This window comes from Mytilus californianus, unplaced genomic scaffold, assembly GCF_021869535.1.
Source record: "Mytilus californianus isolate M0D057914Y unplaced genomic scaffold, xbMytCali1.0.p SCAF_3, whole genome shotgun sequence".
Lineage (NCBI taxonomy): Eukaryota > Metazoa > Mollusca > Bivalvia > Mytilida > Mytilidae > Mytilus > Mytilus californianus.
The window spans coordinates 20,869,710-20,890,092 of NW_026262679.1; the positions used below are offsets into that span (position 1 = coordinate 20,869,710).

Consider the following 20,383-nt stretch of genomic DNA (forward strand, 5'->3'; position numbering starts at 1 on the left):
CCCATACAAACCACTAAAGACTCATACAAGTACTCATTCTACCCAAGAACAATCTTACAATGGAACCTTCTCCCAGTAACTGCAGTTCAATGTACTACTCTTGAAAGTTTCCGAGAACAGATTCCAATATCTGTTCTCGATAAACATCTAAACATTTAAATAAATTCTACAATGTATATAGTTTTAACCAAAATGTAAAGTACAAAAACAGAGGAAAAAGAAATTAAATTTTTATTTTTGTATATTATTCACTGTAAATAAAAATTAGATCCCACGCACGCGCGGCATAGTAAAATCAGTGCCCGGCACGTTATCATCAGTATGTTGATGGAGTGCTGAATTATAAAGAAGAAGAAGAAGAACCCTCCCTTCGGATCCGCCACTGGGGAAGCATGACGGGAGTGGGCAACCCTTAGGTCAGTCAGCGGCCACCCCCTTTTATGTAAAGTTGTGGATCCGCCACTGAGATTTACATAAGCAGGTTTTCTTTGTGTAGATACCTTAAAATATCACCAACTGTGACTGAGTACACAATTTGATTCATTTTAGCTCATTAGCTGGGCTCACTCGCTAAAAAGGTTCATTGCGGGCCTGCTCACTGGCTAACATTTTACGATATTCATGACTCGTGTAGAAAAGCCGATAATCTATACATGTGTGTGAGGAGTAGTTATCAAGCTTGCTTTCGTCTGTAAAAACTGTCTTAGGCCAAGTTAGGGAGGTGAAAAAGCCAGTATTTGAACAATAAACAGATGATCAGGTTTTCTTCATATAGATCCCTTAAAATATCCCCCACTGAGGACACAATTTGATTCATTTTAGCTCATTAGCTGCGCTCATCATGGACTATTCTTTATAGCAATATCTGTTAGCCATTTAGGGGTCTTTTGCATTCAAAGTTTAGTTTTAGTGGGTTTATTTTGCGAAAAAGAACTCAATTTCCAGATCAAAGTTAACATTTTCTATATATTTTGCTGTGTCAAAATGACCTAATGAATATAAATACAGTACCCATATAGACCCAAAAATGGTATATCACATTGTACACATGACATTTTAGCAGGAAAGACTGCCATTGGAGTATATAACTTTTAACCTGTGTATATATATAATTAAAATATGATAATAAAATTCATGTCTTTTTCAGGACTTCTGATCGAACCATGTAGTATGGCATGTTTGTGAGATATGGTTTTGGTGGATAGGATGTTCATGAAGGACCTGTAGTACAAAGTATATCACTGGATTGAGCTCTTTGTCTAAGTGTATTATTAAAGTGCTTTGCTTTGAGCTCAGTTCATTGTTATGCAATTCATTCTTTGTGAAATAAAGATTTGACAGACAACTCTCGTGTACAAGGATTTGTCAGGGTAGTATCCATTCTATGTACAATGTAAGTAATAAGGAGATAAAAGCATTTTATTATGATTTGAACCAAACATTTTTTGTCCATTAACCAAATTTTAAAAAAGAACAAATTTACCTAACAATGCTACACTCGCTACTAGCAATATGATGCTAGGTTGTTTTAATACATCTGTACTGCCTACTGATGACTCGGTCCTGAGTGTAAATGGTCATTCAGTATGTTAAAAAAAAAAAAAAATTATAAGGCCTATCTGGCCTAATTGATTTCTAAAACTATATTTCATTGTACATGTTCAACATTTTTCATTCATTTGTTTATTTCTTAATTTGTGTGAATTAACATTGTTACAGTAAATGTTAATTACTACACTTTCATACCACAACAAATACTGTATTGGTATCACTTATATTTGTATCCATATAACAAAAAAAATTGAAAAGAGGATAATTTTGCAATACCTTTTTCATATTGAATACTACAACTTTTTTGATATTTAGACATATTAAGTAGATTTTCATAATACCCACTTGACATGCTTGAAATTCTATCAGATTACTTTTGGAGCAGTTAACTTATGAGTCTTTGAAGCATGCTCACAAAAGTTTTTTTGTTGATATCATTTTCATATTGGTCAAAACCTTTTTTTGCTTCGGCCAGCTTTGGAGGAGATGTTATCAAAGAATTGATAAAAAACAACACAGAAGTTTACTTTCTAGCTCATCTAGCCCCAAGCATCATGTGTCAGGCATTGTCATTACTAAAAACCAATAAATGTCTTCTAATCTGAGAAACAATTTCGACATTTTAACAAAATATTATACTAATGATACTGACAATCCACCACAAAGTAATATAAATAGAACCATACAAATAGTGAGCAAATACATATAAAAAAGATGTGGTATGATTGCCAATGAGACAATTCTCCACAACAGACCAAAATGACACAGAAATAAACAACTACGGGTCACCATACAGCCTTCAACAATGAGCAAAGCCCATAACGCATAGTCATTTATGTTATTTATGTACACAAAATAAACGAAAAACAAATATTATGTTACACATAGACAAACAACAACCACTGAATAACAGCCTCCTGATATCATGTTCTCAGATATCATCTCCCATTTAAAAAAAAATCACATGAAAAAATGAACCTATTATGTGTTGCTCTCCTAGCTACAAAATGTATCCAAAATCAAAGATGTGGAAAATATTCTATCATAATCATTTGGTAATTAATGCAATTAGTGTCTCTTCCATGCCCTCTTGAACATTAATCTAAATATTAAATAAACAACACTCCTCATGCTCAGGTTGATTGTCATCGTGCAACACAGTTAATAACACCATATAGGAAAAACATAGAACTCCTTTTGTCATATAAAACACTGTCAAACATCCAAACATACTATCCACATTCATCTGTGTCCACACTTGTTAATATTAGTTATATATATTTTGAAAAAAAATGAATTCTTTGGCTTTATGTTTACAGTTTGACCAATCTAGACACTCAGACAGAATGGTGATTTAACACATTTTTAGGAGAATTATTGAGAAAGGCTTTTTCCATTAATATTTGTCTAATGTATCTTCATGTACACTTGTCTCAGAGTTGCTAGAATAATACTTTCTCAAATGTATGCACTTGTATTATAAAACTCTCAAACAAGTAAAGTTATTCATAAATCAAAATATGTTTATAAATATGTTAAATGTATTGCATTTGTGTTTGATCACCAAATCCTCTTTAACATTCAGGCCAGCATTTTATATTACCCAGTATTGCCCAGTATTACCCGGTAAAACCCCGGTTTTCCCAGTATTTCCCACTGGGCTCGGCAATACTCATAAAACCCGGGTTTTTGCCAACCCTGTTTTAAACTAGATACCCTTATAATGATTGTGGCCAAGTTTGGTTAAATTTAGTCCAGTAGTTTCAGAGAATATTTTTGTAAAAGTTGACAGAAGATGGCGACGACGGACACAAAGTGATGAGAAAAGGAATCGGAAAATCAAGAAAAGTTTATAATTTACTGAAACATAAAATGCATTTAAAATTTCAGTCTGTACCAAACTCTTTTGGTTTCATCTTGAAGGTTCTTTCTCACCAAACAGATGTATTTCTGTCCATAATTAATTATGCTTATTAATTGTGTTGTTTTATGATGATATTCATGGTGAAAAGTGCATTTGCGCTTTATGTCATATGCATGATTGTTTCCTTTGTCAGTCATGTTCCGTTTCAAGGGCTTACCGGGGATAGCCCCTTGAACATACTTCAGAGTAAACATTTTACCCAGAAGTTTTCATTTCTATCGATCTGTGCTCATATATAGATATAGGAAGATGTGGTATGAGTGCCAATGAGACAACTCTCCATCCAAGTTACAATTTATAAAAGTAAACCATTATAGGTCAAGGTATGGCCTTCAACAAGGAGCATTGGCTCACACCGAACAGCTCATGCATGTCAAAATACAATAATATTAATAAGTCCCAGAACGCAGATGGTGAACACACCAAACATACAATTTGACAGACTTGCATCTATTTCATCGGTAAGAATCATCGAACCGACGACTTTGGCCCAGACTGCAATGAAATTAACTAGTTTTTGCCATGTCTTAAAACTTTTCCATATCATATGCAACTATACCAGTCATAATTACGTTCGATAACTCTGCATGTTACTGGTTTAATTAGGATTATGAAAAATTTACTGGTAACCCGTGTGATGAATGATTTAGAAATTTGAAAAATATAGATATTTCACCTCGGGGTTTCCAGGTTTTTTTTTTATTAATATAAAATAATACCATTAAATAATTTCTATAAGAATCGGACCATACTAATCTACATAAGTCTTGTCAAAACTTACATGATCTTACATCGTGATTAGGTGCCGTGTTTGTTTTCTTTGATCACGTTGATGACTTAATATCTCCTTAATCAAGCTATGTCCTTGGGTATTATTAGAGTGACAATAACGTGTCATATTTAATTGCAATATAAACAGTGAAATTAAATTGTGTTATTTGCATGGGCAAAATTAGTGTCGAACATCGTCTACGTTTGAAAATTGTTTGGTCGCCATTTTTTCACGTAACTTCGAAATTTTATCAAAACAAAAAGCATGTATCCACTTTATCAAAAAGACAAAATATTTGATTCTATGCTGCTTTAAGGTAAGACAAAAACTGAAAACGCATGCATCCAACAGTTTTTTTGAGTTTCATCGTAAAAATATTACAAAATATATTTTAACAAGTCGACCTACGCTGTCAACATGGTCAATGTAAACAATGCATGGTTGGTGCAAATAAATCTTTATTTGAGTGCGAGAGAATGTTTCTAATAAAAATATTAAATTAAAGGTGAAATAAGAAATTTCTCAAAACAATAAGATACACTTTAATAAATATTTCACAAATTACTTTTTAATTAATTGCTAAATGAAAACATGTTTTGTCTTTGTTAACTTCCGACATCGGCCGCCATTTTCAAAATATTGTTAACGAATGCCAAAATGAAAACTTTTCAATCAAATTTTGAAGCAAAAAGTTTGTTACCTAAACTGATTTGGGTTTCGATTTCATTTAAATGAATGTGTTGTCGATCTTTTTAGGGGTTGGAAGGATATAATTAACAAATTATAAGTTGAGAAATTTGATCATATAAGAAGGTCCCATTGCAATTTTATTGAGTTTTAACGAAGAAGTCAACGGAGGCTGTGTGGTTATATCACCTCCATTTTCAAACTTAATTTGAAGCAAGAAATCATATTTCTGAACTGAAACTTAAAATATTTTTAAAAGTAAAAATGAAAATACTATAAAACGCGGGGTTGGAAGGTAAAATACACAATGTAACAAAAAAGTTATGATCATTTAATCTATGTAGCCCGTTCATTTTCATTGATAATCAATCGGCCATTAATGATATACAAATGAATTGTAAAAGTCACGTGATGACCGCGATAGTTGGATATGTACAGTTTGGTCTGTCCACAGAATAAAAATTGTGGTGTAAATAGTTAATAGGTCAAATTAGCCAAAAGGTTTAATACAAATGCACGTTATTTCTATCCATGGCAAGATCTTGCCATGGCCATGATAGAAAACAAGTGCCTGTGGTTTAAATTTTTTAAGATGAACCATAATTTAATTCATATTAAACATGTTAAAATCACCTTTTAAATACATCAAATATGTCGTTCAACATCCAAAATTAAAGGGATTGGCCGTTTACCACTAGGCTTCTTGACGGGTTGCTGTTTTTTTTTTAACAATTATAATAGAATAATATCTGAAGACAGTAGACCAGTGACAGTGTTGTTTACCACATTTTTTGCTGAGTTAACATTTCCCGCTATTTTTTACCAAAGAAGTAACAGAAAGGGAAGTAACTATCCCACAACCAGTACATTAAGCTTTTTGAAAAAGCTTGCCATACACCAATTTCGAATGAGTTGACTTTCACCGGTTAACTCGAGGTCAGTCGGCATAAACGATCTCACATAAGCATTGTGACGAAGGAATTTTACTGTACGAGTTCGAATTCGTCTATTTAGTTTTTATCTTACATTTTTTTTGTGTCATAGAATAGATTATAGATTATTAATTTATAGAAAAGAATTATATAAGTTTATTCCAAATGATCCAAATTAATGGGCCCATAAGGGCCCGGGCATCATGAGATTATCACAACAATCAAACAATTAAATAAACACAAAAGAACAAAACTGAGGGAAAGAATTACTTGATTAATAGAATATATGGAGAAAAAAAAAAAAAAAAACCCAACTCAACATACATGTATTTATATATAAGGCCTATCAATTTTATAATCAATTTCTTCTCTACATATTACGACCAGCTGAAAAATAATTTGCGCCAATTACAGTTTTGAAAAGGTATTAATTGCGCCACTCCCTATTCAGTTTCTGATGGTATTAAGGATAATGCGTTGTTTCCTCTTTCCTGGAGTTTCTTATTGACAACATATTTGTTGAATATGGACTGAGGTAGAATTTTTCAACAAATAGTCACCGGGCATTCCTATTGGAACGAACTGTGCGCCTCTCCTTGCCGACCATTTTTGGCAGCTTTTAGATCAGGTTTTGGATGTCAGTCAACTTTATTAAGAGTGATTGAAGATTGGAAATTAGCCTTAGACCAAAATAAATACCTTGCAGCTATCCTTATGGACTTGTCAAAAGCATTTGACTGTCTCCCCCATGACTTACTGCTACTGAAACTAAAAGCTTATGGTCTCTCCAAATCCTCACTTGATATGTTATATAGTTATTTAACAAAAAGAAAACAGTGTGTGAAAGTAAACCAAAATTTAAGTGGTATGCTTGACATATTTAAAGGGGTACCACAAGGTTCCATCCTGGGACCCATCCTATTTAATATTTTTATAAATGATTTGTTCTTTTTTGTAAAAAAATGTTCTTTATATGATTATGCTGATGATAATACTTTGTCAAAGTCTGGAAATTCCTTACAAGATGTAACTTCTGTTCTTGAGGAAGACAGCAATTATTTAATACAGTGGTTTTCTTCAAATAAAATGCAGGCCAACCCAGAGAAATTTCAAGCTATCTCTCTTGGCAAAAAAAAACACATGATAAAAAGATTGTGTTTGATTTGAATGGTATTTCTATATCATGTGAGGATGAGGTTAAACTACTTGGGGTTACAATTGATTTTAAATTAAACTTCAATTTACATATTTCAAATATTTGTAAAAAGGCTGCAAGGCAATTAAATGTTTAAAAGAATTGGGAAACACCTAAGTAAACAAACTGAGTAAACTTACAATTTATTACTCTTTTATTATGTCAAAATTTAGTTACTGCCCTTTGACTTGGCATTTCTGTGGGGAACAAAATACCAGAAAAATAGAAAAAATACAAGAACGAGCGCTTCGCTTTATTTATGAAGACCATCAGAGCTCGTACGAAACACTCCTGCAGATTTCAAAACTTCCATCACTAAAAACTCGTAGAATGCGCTCAATTGCCTTGGAGACCTTTAAAATAATTAATAAAAAATGTCCTTTATTTATTCAAGATCTAGTTGTAATAAAAAACAATTCATATAATTTCAGGTATGTGAACAATGCTGAGGTACCTAGACCTAGAACCTCAAGTTATGGTAAAAGATCCTTTAGATTTGAGGCAGCACAAGTATGGAACTCCCTTCCCAATGAGGCTAGAATCATGACCTCTTTTGACCAGTTTAGGAATTATATAAATTCCTGGTGTGGGGGTCAAAAATGCAACTGCAGTTCATGCCGTTTCCATCCAGTGCTGTCTCAAAGCTGAAATGTTTTTCTTTCTTTTTATAATGGCCTTTTGCTCTGCTTTTTATGCATTTATTAAATATATCTGGTATTAAATGCTAGTGCTTAATAATTTATTTATTTATTGTTTTTATGCTTTTTAGTTTGTTATTATTTTATAATATTCAAGTGATTTGCTGATTCCCCCGTTCAGTGCACATAGAGGCGCTTGCCACATGAGCTTTGACTCTGGAGGCTCATAAATCAAAATTAATTTGCTTTCATTAAATTTGCATGCTTTTTCATCTTTATTTATTAGTATTTGCATGATGCTGCATGATTTTTTATGTGATAGTCGGTTAAAGAGCTCACCAGAGCTCACGTTTTGTCTGTTATTATGTATATATATGCCGACTCTAAATAAAATTTACTTACTTACTTACTTACTTACTTATTTTCACATGAGTGGGAGTTTCTTCAGACACTTGTCAAAAACAAGATGAATAAAAATGAAAGCCTTATCATTTAATTTCACATTCAGATATACTGATGATGTTCTTTCCACTGATGATTAACAATCCAAACTTTTCTGATTGGGTTCCATTAATAAATCCCCAAGAACGAACTAACAATTAAGGAAACAACAGACACGGCTTCCTCTGTCTCACTTTTTGACTTTTACCTCGAATTTCAAAAAAAGTGACATAAGCGGTCATCTCAGTACCAGAACCTATGACAAACGAGACGATTTTGATTTGAAATTATAAATCACCTTAGCAGCAATTTTAATATACCAATTTCACCTGCATATGGGATATACATTTCCCAACTCATTCGGTATTCAAGAGCTTGCAGTTGCTACTCAGACTTTATAAAACGTCGCCAGTATCTGAGCAGAAAGTTGGCGAGCCAAGTATATGTCAAAGAACATCTAGTTCTTTTTCTAAAAAAGTTCATTGGAAGATACCATGCACCTTGTTGATAAATATTTCGTATCAACTTCACAAATAATACAAGATGGATTTGAAGTATAGATTCTAGGCACTGACGTTGTTTTTCATCTTAATAACGTGTTCTTTTTATTTGTCCTTGAACATTTTCAACCTTTACTGTTTAGTCCATTTTTGGTAATATACCTTTGTCGTAGATCGGTACTTAATTATACATCCCGCCATTGTGTTATTGTGCTATGGTCAATTTTGTATTCTTGTCTTTCATTTTTGCGTATGTACTTAGATTATCTAGGTTTAATTCACCATTTCTACATAAGGAAATCTATGTACCAAGTCAGGAATATGACAGTTGTTTCCCATTAGTTTGATTTGTTTTAGCTCTTGATCCACTGACAAGCATTTACATTTGTGCAGTTATCAACACATTTTTTTTCATTTCTATTTACAATTTGTCCCAATTTGCTCGGTTGTGTACGTATCTGACAACTTGTCTAGTGATTGAAACAGTCTGTTTGAGTAAATGGGTAGTGTACATCAAATACAATACCAAATGTGTTTACTATCTAGATAGCATAGGTCTTATTTCCAACTCCTTGACATGATGAGTGTCACCATTGATCACAGCTGCATGTGAACATTGCACACATCAGCATTTGCTTTTTGACAACGAAGGGGAAGGTAGCAATTTATTGATGGTTCAGTGACCAGATTTTAAGCTCCCAACACTTAAAATGCGTGTAACTCAACGTCTTATATATTTGAATTGATTCTAATAGTAGCGCGCTCGCCTTGATTGCAGTGGGTCGTGAGTTTGACCTACGGCCGGTTGGAACCAAAGTCTTTAAAATATGTATTTGCTGTCTACTTCACAGCTAGGCAAGGATAAGTTATACCACGGAGAGCAAAGATTGGCTGATTCAGACATGTCAGAGCCAGACGAAATCTGAACGGGAAGAGCGACACGCCCTTCCACATAACGTTCTATGAACGGGAAGAGCGACACGCCCTTCCACCTAACGTTCTATGAACGGGAAGAGCGACACGCCCTTTCACCTAACGTTGTATCACCTAAGTAGTTCGTTTATATTTAATTAAATCAGGTTCCATAAGCTATACTGGAATTTCAACAAGTGAATAAATAGTTGTTGTACACTTTCTTCATAAATAATAAATGATAGAATAAAATACCAACGTTGATAGTTTGTCTATGAAAGGGAAGACTACAAGATCAGCTATATATTACAATAAATTTCAAAGAACAACACATTTTTGTTATTCACTTTAATATTCATTTCTCTGGCTTTTTGTTTTCCTTCTTATTGCATTTTTGCGCTGCCTTCCTTTGATTCGCGATATCTTTTTATTCCGATTCCCAAAATTCTACCTTATAACTGTAAATAAGGTTATGACGATTACTTGTATAAATACTTAAATTTGTAAATTTAACTTAATTTGTCGTTTTAAAGTATATAAAATTAAGAAATAATTCTTTCGTGCCATGCTTGATGCTCATTTTAACATGGGTAGGCATTTTATTTGTCAATATCTTTATACCGAGCGTTAGCGAGGTGTAAAATATTGGCAAATATAATGCCTACCCATGTTAAAATTAGCATAAAACATGACATGATAGAATTATTTCGATTCTGATAGGAATATTTATTAGACTTTTGTACTTCAAAGCGGACCTATAATTCACATTCGAAAGGCAGCCATTTTGATTTGATAAACCAAAAACGTTATCGAAAATCAACAGTTGAACGATAAAAAAAATAAACACATATACGTAAACTTACTTTTAGAATGATTTTATTTAATTTCCTAGCGAGCAACACCAACAAAACTGTCCATTTCGACCTCCGGTGTTGTTCAAAATACAACTGACATTGCAATTTCAATTGTGAAGTCAATCACATGCAGCCCATGTTTTATTGTATTTAGAACATGGCTTTGCTTCCAAAACGAAAGAAGGACGTCATATTAGAATGTATCCTGATCTACAACTTTTCATGAATCGCTATATAATTTAGGTTTGTTTTCCGAAATTAATGGTAACTTTATGCCATATATTTTTCTCAATTTAAAAAGCGTTGCTCGATTTGTTTTTAAACAGACTTATTTTGTTTTATAAAAATAAATGTTTTTTTCTGTAAGTTATTGTTCATATTTTAAATTAACTTGGAAACATTTTGCCCTGCATGCAACGAAATGTAGCTATTGGTCAAATCCTTTATCGAATGATCAGCTAAAATTAATGTATTGTATTATCATATATAAATATTTTATAGGTTCGTAATGATTACCACGAATTTATAAATATTTCAAAGTATTTCGTGCCGACGGGTTCCTTTATATCCTCTCATCTGTGTAATAACGATTGTATTGCTAAACATTTTCTGCATTTCATACTTAAATAACGTACCAAAGGGCGTCGTTAGCCATTATTTCAGCTCTTTCAGAATTAAAACTTATCAGTCAATAGTGGACAAAACAAGTGGATAGATTAACTTTCAGGTTTGTTTTATATAACACGATTGAATTCTTTTTTAAAAGGAAAAAACTCTTAAATTTGTTGAACTAATTTTTCAAACTATAATAAGGTATAAAACTTATAAAGTTGATTTTTTTAGAGTTTCGTTCTTTTGCATACCCAAATTTAGTCTTTCAAAGCTGACTAACTGGGAAACAGTATACTACTACTGCGACGAAGTTTAACGACACTGACTTTCCATAGGGTTTTGTATGGTCAGTTAAAACTGTGATTTTTTTAGACTATATTTTGTTCCCTATTATTATTTTTTCCTTTTAAACAGTGATTTTCTTTAGGAGAATTCTTACGACGTGTATGTTTTCAAACGAGTTCGTTATGCCCGTGTCTTTCAATCGATAGTGACGTTTATAATTCAATGACCGTAATATTTGTATAATTGGTAAATTATAATTAAGTCAAGGATTTTGTTAAGTACTACATATTACTGTACATGCATATTCAGAAATTATTGCAAGCATTTCTTATAGCGTTTATGATATGACTAACACTAATTTGAGGTTAATTATTGCGATTTAAGGAGATGTTTACAAATCTAAATTGAAAACAATATATATATATATATGTTGTGTACAAGTTATCATTTTGTACAAATTATAATTTGTACAAAAAAAATTGTACAAAATATAATTTGTATTTTGACTTTGTACAAATTGTTATTTTATAGTATGGATTTTGTTATAAACAAGCATTGATACACACTATAGAATTTTTATTCAATGACCACACAATAAACCCTATTTACAAAATACAAAAGTACCCAGATGGAGACAGGAATTGTAATTGATACATGTATGCAAGTTAATTCTGATAGTACAATATAAATTGGCCCCAGTGACAATTCTGATGAAATAACAAAAATTGGCCCCAGTGACAATTCTAATAGTATAATAGAAATTGGCCCCAGTGACAATGTGATGGTACAATAGAAATTGGCCCCAGTGACAATCAGGATGACGCTGACGTCAAAACACCAATCAAACGTGCCAGGAAGCGTGCGTGTCTGGCCAACAGATCCAAGCCGAATATCTAACCAAGAAAACGAAACAGAAATAATCAGAACTTGCAGTGGGGGATAATGTCATTATACCAATTCCTCAGTATGATCATGCCCCAACTGATCCTCGAAATATCGTAAGTGTAATTATTGAATCTGGAAAACTTGGGTACCGCATTGAAACAGCTGTAGGAAGTTTAACAGGATATTTGTCGAGAAATCAAATTGAAGCTGTTAAAGACTCATCTTTATTCGCCGCAACGGTTTCTGAGCTTCAACTTTCGCTACGTGAAGCAGTTAAGAAGCTTTAAAAAACTGGTGGCTAGGGGTTTCTTTCGTGTAAATGCAAAGGGGGATGCACCACTTCTAAATGTAAATGCAAAAAGCAAAAGCTGTTGTGCAATTCCCGATGCCATAATTCACTCACATGCTCAAACAAATGATACAAAACTATTTTTGTATATTGTAAATAAAGTTTATTGTGTGGTCATTGAAAAAAAATTCCATTGTGTATATCAATGCTTTTTTATAAAAAAAAATACATACTATACATTATTGTACAAATTATAAGTGAATTTGAGTCAAATTTTGTACAAATTGTAATATGTACAAGCACTTTTTTTTGTACAAATTACAATTTGTACAAAGTCAAAATACAAATTATAATTTGTAAAATTGTTTTGAAAAATTATAATTTGTACAAAATGATAACTTGTACACAACATATATATATATCAGACACCATAATGTAAGTTCCTATTTCAGTGATACTTACCAAGTCGCATTATACGCATCAATATAAACGTCGCAATAATTTTTGAATTTACTGTACTAAGCAACGTTTACTAAATTCTTTCATGGATTAAAACTTGATTGCTAGTTCGTTTTATTCCATTTTTTTAGACTTTCTTTTTTTTTTTTTACTTTTTTTACTGTAAATCAAATTCTGTTGCTTATTAGTATACTTAAATTTGTAAATTTAAACTTAAATTGTCGTTAAGTATATAAAATGAAATATCCTGATTTACAATTAAACGGACGTTTTTTTTTAATAAATATAAATGTGTTTTTTTCTGTGTGTTATTTTTGCACATTTTAGATTTACCTGGAAACATTATTAATTAAAAAAATAAATAAATATCTTTTGTTATACAGACATGAAAACTTATGGTCCTACATCCTGTCGATACTGTACACTTATATATTGACATTGCACAATGCCATGCTTGTCTCACACAGTTAATGACGTGTTCACACTTAAGGGCATACGATACAGTTACAGGGGAGGTAATGACGTTGCTAACGTAAAATGTTATTTTGGCGACGTCAAACTGTGACATGTATATCGGGAAAAGATGTATTTTTCGACTGATTTTTATCATTCAAACTGATTTAACTTGAAAACGAGTTCATGGACCCCTCTTTTTTAAATGACATTCGGTTTGATTACGTATGAAGATTATTTGTACCAATTTTCATGAAAAAGTCAATAATGCATTTGTTTTAAATTTGATAAATATACAGCAAAAAATGACGTTTTTTTCTACATTCATGATCATTTGATAAATTTGAGTTATTTCTAAACAAAAGATTTCATAAATTTATAGGATACTTATATAAAACAGAAATTACAAATAATTTAACAAAAAACAGCTTGTGTTTATCTTTTATAACAAAAAAATTATGCATTTCTGTCGGAAGGAAAAATATGACCACAAATCCGAATTTTGAACAAATATCTGAAATTTCGAACTCATTTTCCTCAAAAAGTAGCACATGAAGGTATATTTTTTATTAGATATTTGATTTTATCAGGTAAAAAATAGCATATTTGCAAATTTTCATCAAATTTTCATTATGGGATCAAAACTGTATCGTATGCCCTTAATCTGTTGGATGTATACAGGTTGACTCATGATGTCACTCAATCATTCAAATCATGTTAAGTATTGTATGTTTTGTCTTGTAGTCATAATTAAACTGTAATTATTCTGCCCTAGTACGGGCACTGTGGTTAGTGAATAAAATTATTTGTATTGTATTTGTATTGTCAGAGGTAACATGATTTATTTATTAGTTATATTAGGATTTTAACTAGTTTTCAGTAACTGCTTAGATCGTTACCTTGTGTCTTTTGTCATTATATAATGTAGCTAAGATTCAATGGATAAGCGTTGGTTCGTTAAAACGATCTATTGTGTCTATCATTTAAACTATTCTTCAGCCGTCTTTTCAAAATACAGTTCTTTCATTAATTATGCCCTATTATCAGTGAGTTCAAATAACCACCTAATTATCATGAATGATTCACAAGAAACAACCTATAATAAGAAGTCTACAGGTAGTAGATCAAAATCATGAACTTATATTTTAAAACAAAATTGCAGTCACTCTCAGTACACGGTATTGAAATTTCGATTAAATTATAATGAATCTGAATAATGTCGGTACTTAACAAAATAAGACGTATTCAAACTAATTTTAAAGTTTATATAATACGTTGTTATAGTGATTTGCCAAAATGTAAACATAAATTTAATTACAGAAATGAAATCACCCTATATTTATGAAAAAAATAGAAATTTTCTTTTGAATTACGTAAAATAGCCATTAATAAACCAAAAGATAAACGGGAAAATCAGTTCTTATTGCACAAATATCAAACAAACTAAAGAAAAGGTACAACACAGAGATAACCGTAATTCTAACCTAAACCGACAAATGTCTACTCCTAATTTTGACTCTAAAACTCCTTTATCTGAACTTCGCGGCTACCAACTTATGCTATAGATTGTCCATTATATATAGGCATAAAAAAGACATCTTAATTATAAGCCATTGGTAGCAGAGATGTCGTCGATGTGTATGTTATCAGTCATACATAACATATTTCACGGTAATAGTTTTAAGTTAGTTCATTTTGCTTCGTACTTATGGTGAGTCAAGCATTTTCCAACTTATTTTTACAGTTTGTATTTATATTACACTGTATAATCACTGTCCCAGATAAAGGAAGGGCGACCGTTCACAAACATGTCTTACACTGTCACATTCTTAATTTGCCTGTCCCAAGTCAGGATCATGTAATTCAGTGCTTTTCGTTGGTTCGTCATAAGTTATTGGTTTTTCTCGTTTGATTTGTTTCCATTTTGTCATGTCGGGGGCCTTTGATAGGTGATTATACGGTATGGGTTTCGCTCATTGACGAAGGCTGTACTGTGATATAAAGTTGCTTACATCCTTATCTGATAGATTTATATATTAATATAAATTTGTACCGAAGCAACTATCACAATATAAATAATAGATAGCATCAGATAAACCATTAACGGAGATTCCGTATATCGTCAAGTTATCGGAATTCCAATGGGGACTAACTGTGCACCACTTATTGCTGACCTGTTTCTGTATTTTTATGAGTTACAATTATTGACTAAAATCAGCAAAGACCCATCGAAACAACATCTGGTACAAAAATGTAATAACACTTTTAGATATTTGGATGATATATTGGCTCTCAATAATGACGACCTTAGTATGTACACTTAAGAGATTTATCCTGCTGAACTGACTTAAAAAAAATTAATACTAACAATGAACACTGCCCTTTCCTGGATCTTGATATCTATATCTCTTTAACGGGAAGCTTAATACCAAAATTTATGATAAAAGAGATGATTTTTCATTTCCTATTGTTAATTATCCATTTTTAAATGGTGACGTTCCCTTGTCACCATCTTATGGTGTTTATATATCTCAGCTTGTTCTATTTGCTCGTGTATGTAACATGGTATTTGATTTTAACGAAAGAAATCTCTGTATTACTGAAAAATTATTACACCAGGGATTTCGATATCACAAACTAGTCAAAACATTTACAAATTTTATCATCGGTACAAGGACATCATTCGTAAATATAAATCAACATACAGACATCTTATACGTTCAGGTATTTCACATCCAATCTTTTATGGTAATATGCTATACAAAGCACTAAAATGTCGGTACTCACCTCAAAAGCTAACCAAACCTTTAAACTGACTTATTCAGAAGGGCTATAGTTACGATACTGTTGTCAGGTTATTAAAGATGGCATATTTTGGTATTAATATTGATTCACTCATAGGGTCTTTGCATTGGAAATACACACACTTATTCTAAAACCAGTTGTTGGCATGATAAGGGTCATGTTCTTCTCATATCTTTTATGATGGTATGATACTAAACCCCTAACGGGAGGGATTGTGCTTGATTTTCATATGATGAAGATATAATCTTTCATTCAGTTTAATTGAGGTCAGGAGCTGGCATGTCAGTAACTGCTGGTAGTTCTTTGTTAATTTATGTATCATTGTCATTTTGCTTATTTTCTTTTGGTACCTATTCTGACATCGGACTCGGACTTCTTTCAAACTAAGTTTTACTGTGCGTATTTCTGTGTGTTTGTTTATTTTACATTGGCTAGATGTATAGTGAGAGGGTTGAGATCTCACAAAACATATCTTACCCCGCCGCATTTTTGCCCCTGTCCTAAGTCAGGAGCCTCTGGCCTTTGTTAGTCTTGTATGTTTTTTAATTTTAGTTCATTTATATGTTTTGAAGTTTAGGGTGATGTCCATTTTCATTGAACTAGTACACATTTTTGTTTAGGGGCCAGCTGAAGCCCGCCTGCGGATGCGGGATTTTCTCGCTGTGTTGAAGACCCATTGGTGGCCGTCAGCTGTTTTCTGCTCTTTGGTCGGGTTGTTGTCTCTTTGACACATTCCCAATTTCCATTCTGAATTTTATCTTAATATCAAAGGTAAGTTTATATATCCTATGGTTTTAATGTGTATTTGTAGCAATTTATTTGACCATTTAAGTATTGATGTTAAATCAGTGACGGTAAACCAGTTTATTTTCTAGAATTGTAATTTTCATTACTTCGTTATTTATAAAGCATCAAAAGTTTTAATTTCAAATTACTATATTAGATATCAAGGTTTGGTTTTCTGTTATTACACTTTTCTAATGTAGGAGATGACTGAGTGCTCACAGATTAAATTTTCAATTTCATATTTAACACTTATCTGTCGAAAACGACATCCCAGTGGTTATCTCTTTTAATCATCCATCTATAGTTGCTTACCTTTAAATCTTTTTAAATGAAGTTACTAGGCACTTCCATAAAATAGTGTTTCCTACATAATATAACTACTATATTGTATTATTTAGACACAGAGTTGACAAACACAAAATGTGGAAATATTTCAGCATTATCTTGCTGGTTGTTCAGAATACCTTTGGAAAAATACTGATAGATTCACAGATAGAGAATGTGCTCGAACAATATCATAATATATGTGGGACTCATTCTTTTTTATCGAATGATACTCTCAACGACAATGAATTTTCTTCAATGATTTGTGGACTATGCTCTTGTAATAACAATTGTATAAAGAAGGCAAACTGTTGTCCAGAAGTTATGCTTCATCAACCAAAAAGAATTTGCTTTGATGGAATAATTTATCGCCCAGCAATGCAACGTGTCAAGGCAACAACATATAATCAATATAAAACCGTGAAAGAATGTCCTCGTTATTCTCCTGCTGAATTGCACATGAAGTGTACAAAGAAAAGAGACGTCATGGCGAGAATTGTGACAATCCCTATGACATCACTTAACACCCACTTGACATATGACAATATTTACTGTGCCCAGTGTAACAATGATGCGCAAAATTTGGAATCATGGTATCTTGATTTTCAATGTGAAATGAAAATTAACTTTAACATTCTTAGCTCAGTTAATGAAATAGCTACACTGGCTATTCAAAACAACTGCACAATAATAACAAGCCCTTTGTATAACCACAAATCTTTCATCGAATCCTGTGAAGATGATCCAAAAGGTGTGATATCTGAATGTAATAAAACTGGTACTTGGTTAAATGAAGATAATTCTGTACTTCAAGCATGTCAATCAGTAGATCAGCCGATTGGAATGTTTAAAAACGTATTCTGTTATATTTGTAATCCTCCCATTGGTCACAAAGAGGTCATAACGTCATGTTCATCAAACAATCAAAAAACCAGTCTCTTTCAACTATGTAACAATTCGTTGCCTAGTGCAAGCATGTATCCATACACAAATAAATTTTGTTATCAGTGTAATGTTAACCAGACTTTAAACAATGCCATCGATATATTATATAAACATTCGGGTATTGGACATGTTTATTATGTTCTTCCTCGCTACTGTAACGAACAGTCACAACTGGCGATGTATGATAATACAACAGCTATTGTTGTCGACACTCTACAGATGAATGTTACAGATTCACAGAACACAAATGATGATATTCCTTTCACAAGGCAGTGGCAATTTATGATAATCTGTCCAAAGCAGGAAATATTTAGTCTGTTTTACAGCGCTAATGATATAACTGAGGAATCTGTATTACGCGGGTGCAATAACTTTGAACCTGTTTCAAAGTACAAAGTACAATGTGTCAGTAAGCCACAACTGATACGTGAATGCAGTGAACCTATGTACACAACTAATACGTTCCTTATTTTGAAATCCGCATGCCTGTCATTAGAAGAAAGTAATTTAGTTGCATATAAAGGTTATTATAATATTTTTTGTTACATATGCAACTTGGAATCCGTGTTTATGGAACCTCTTTTATGTAGAAACCTATACTTTCTTTTGCTGTTTAACATTAAAGACGAAATATGCTATCGTGTTACACAATATAACTGGAACATCCAATTGATATATTGTCAATTGTGTTTCTTCGGTGATCAGATAGGTTCAGGTGGAAGCACTGGATATCGTTCAATGTTATTGTTGTCATCATATGACCAAACTAAAGGTAGCTCATTATCTCAGAGTTGTTCAAGTCATCAAATCTTTGATTCTTCATTGGTGAGTAAAATACAATTTTTAACGGGTAAAACTTTAAGTTAACCGTTATTAGAGAAAACATTAATATAGATAAATGGCATTTCCAATGTAAAATGATTTTTACAACATAATTAATTAACAATCTGACTTTATTTTAGACAATAAAATATGTAGTGATTGAAAAGGTAAAGACCAGTGTTAGAAAAATCAAATATTTAATTGTATATTTTGAGTTTATGAATTGTTTTATTTTGTAGCAAAACTTAAGTTGGATCGCCCTAAATAGTTGTTTATCCCGAGATAGTTTTTACTACTGTTCTGTGCTGACCTTAATAATTAGTCTGTGTTATCTATATTAAGATTTCAAAAACGTTGTCTAGAGCAAACCAGATAAAGAATATTTCAAAAAAACAGAATTAAGAAATTATTGCAAGATTTTAATTAATGCGAATAATGTAAAAGGGTGAGTATTGCAATAATAAGAACTCGCATTATGATGTCTGAAACATAGATCTGTATGCAGATTTTTCGAAATCGCAAACATTAAACTCGCATTTTTGTTCATTCTTCAAAAATCGTAATTATAATAAATGCACGCAATAATTTCTAATTTACAGTATGCGTTATGCAAATTAATGAAAGATCGTTTGTTCAATATAAGACAAATGAACAAAACGAAATGTACAAATATAAACAACTGCCTTTTCTGAAAATGAAACTTTAAAATTAAAACTCTCATAATACCGTATCTATTAAACAGCAAAAGTGAATACCATAGAAAAAAACAAAAAAAAAACGTACATAGTGAACAATTACTTTGGCTTCAAATATTTAAGTTTGTATTTGTCCAATAACCATACAACTCATTCGATTTTATCATAATCATTTTAATTTCCCTTTTTATTTGAAAACATACAAAAGAATTTTATCAACTCTGATGTATATTGAATAAAACCAATGTCCATTGGTTTTAAATCCAAAGAAAATTTCAATTTTCAAATGTATATTTATATCAACATAAACCATAATTTTCTTCTTTTTTTTTCAGAATATTTGTAGAGATTTGAGGTGTATTCCTGGAAAGGTCTTCTCAAACAACACATGTATCCCGATTCTTCAAATGACAGAAGATTTATGCTATATTTTTGCAGTTCACTTTGACGCTATAATTTCTGAAAACGCCCGTGAGGCAGTGGGTATCAATTTGATAAGAAAACTTGCCAATGAAGCATTTGATGATTTGAATACAAGGTTAATAAATACATCAATACATTGTAATATGAAGTATATGATTGCGAACATCTCGTGCAATAACATTAATATTAAAACT

At 31.9% G+C, this 20,383-nt stretch overlaps 2 protein-coding genes across 2 annotated transcripts in view; one reads left to right on the plus strand and one right to left on the minus strand.

Moving 5' to 3' along the window:
* Positions 1-5,749, minus strand: part of LOC127734098 (DNA polymerase kappa-like) — a 42,498-nt gene extending 36,749 nt beyond the window's left edge. The window contains exon 1 of the mRNA XM_052243725.1: positions 5,568-5,749. The gene's annotated coding sequence lies outside the window, so the exon portion shown is untranslated. The remainder of the gene's footprint in view (positions 1-5,567) is intronic.
* A 12,041-nt stretch (positions 5,750-17,790) lies between these two features.
* LOC127733413 (uncharacterized) overlaps positions 17,791-20,383 on the plus strand; it is a 32,421-nt gene continuing 29,828 nt past the window's right edge. Inside the window, exon 1 of the mRNA XM_052242778.1 lies at positions 17,791-17,866. Within this exon, the coding sequence (XP_052098738.1) occupies positions 17,791-17,866 (76 nt within the window). The remainder of the gene's footprint in view (positions 17,867-20,383) is intronic.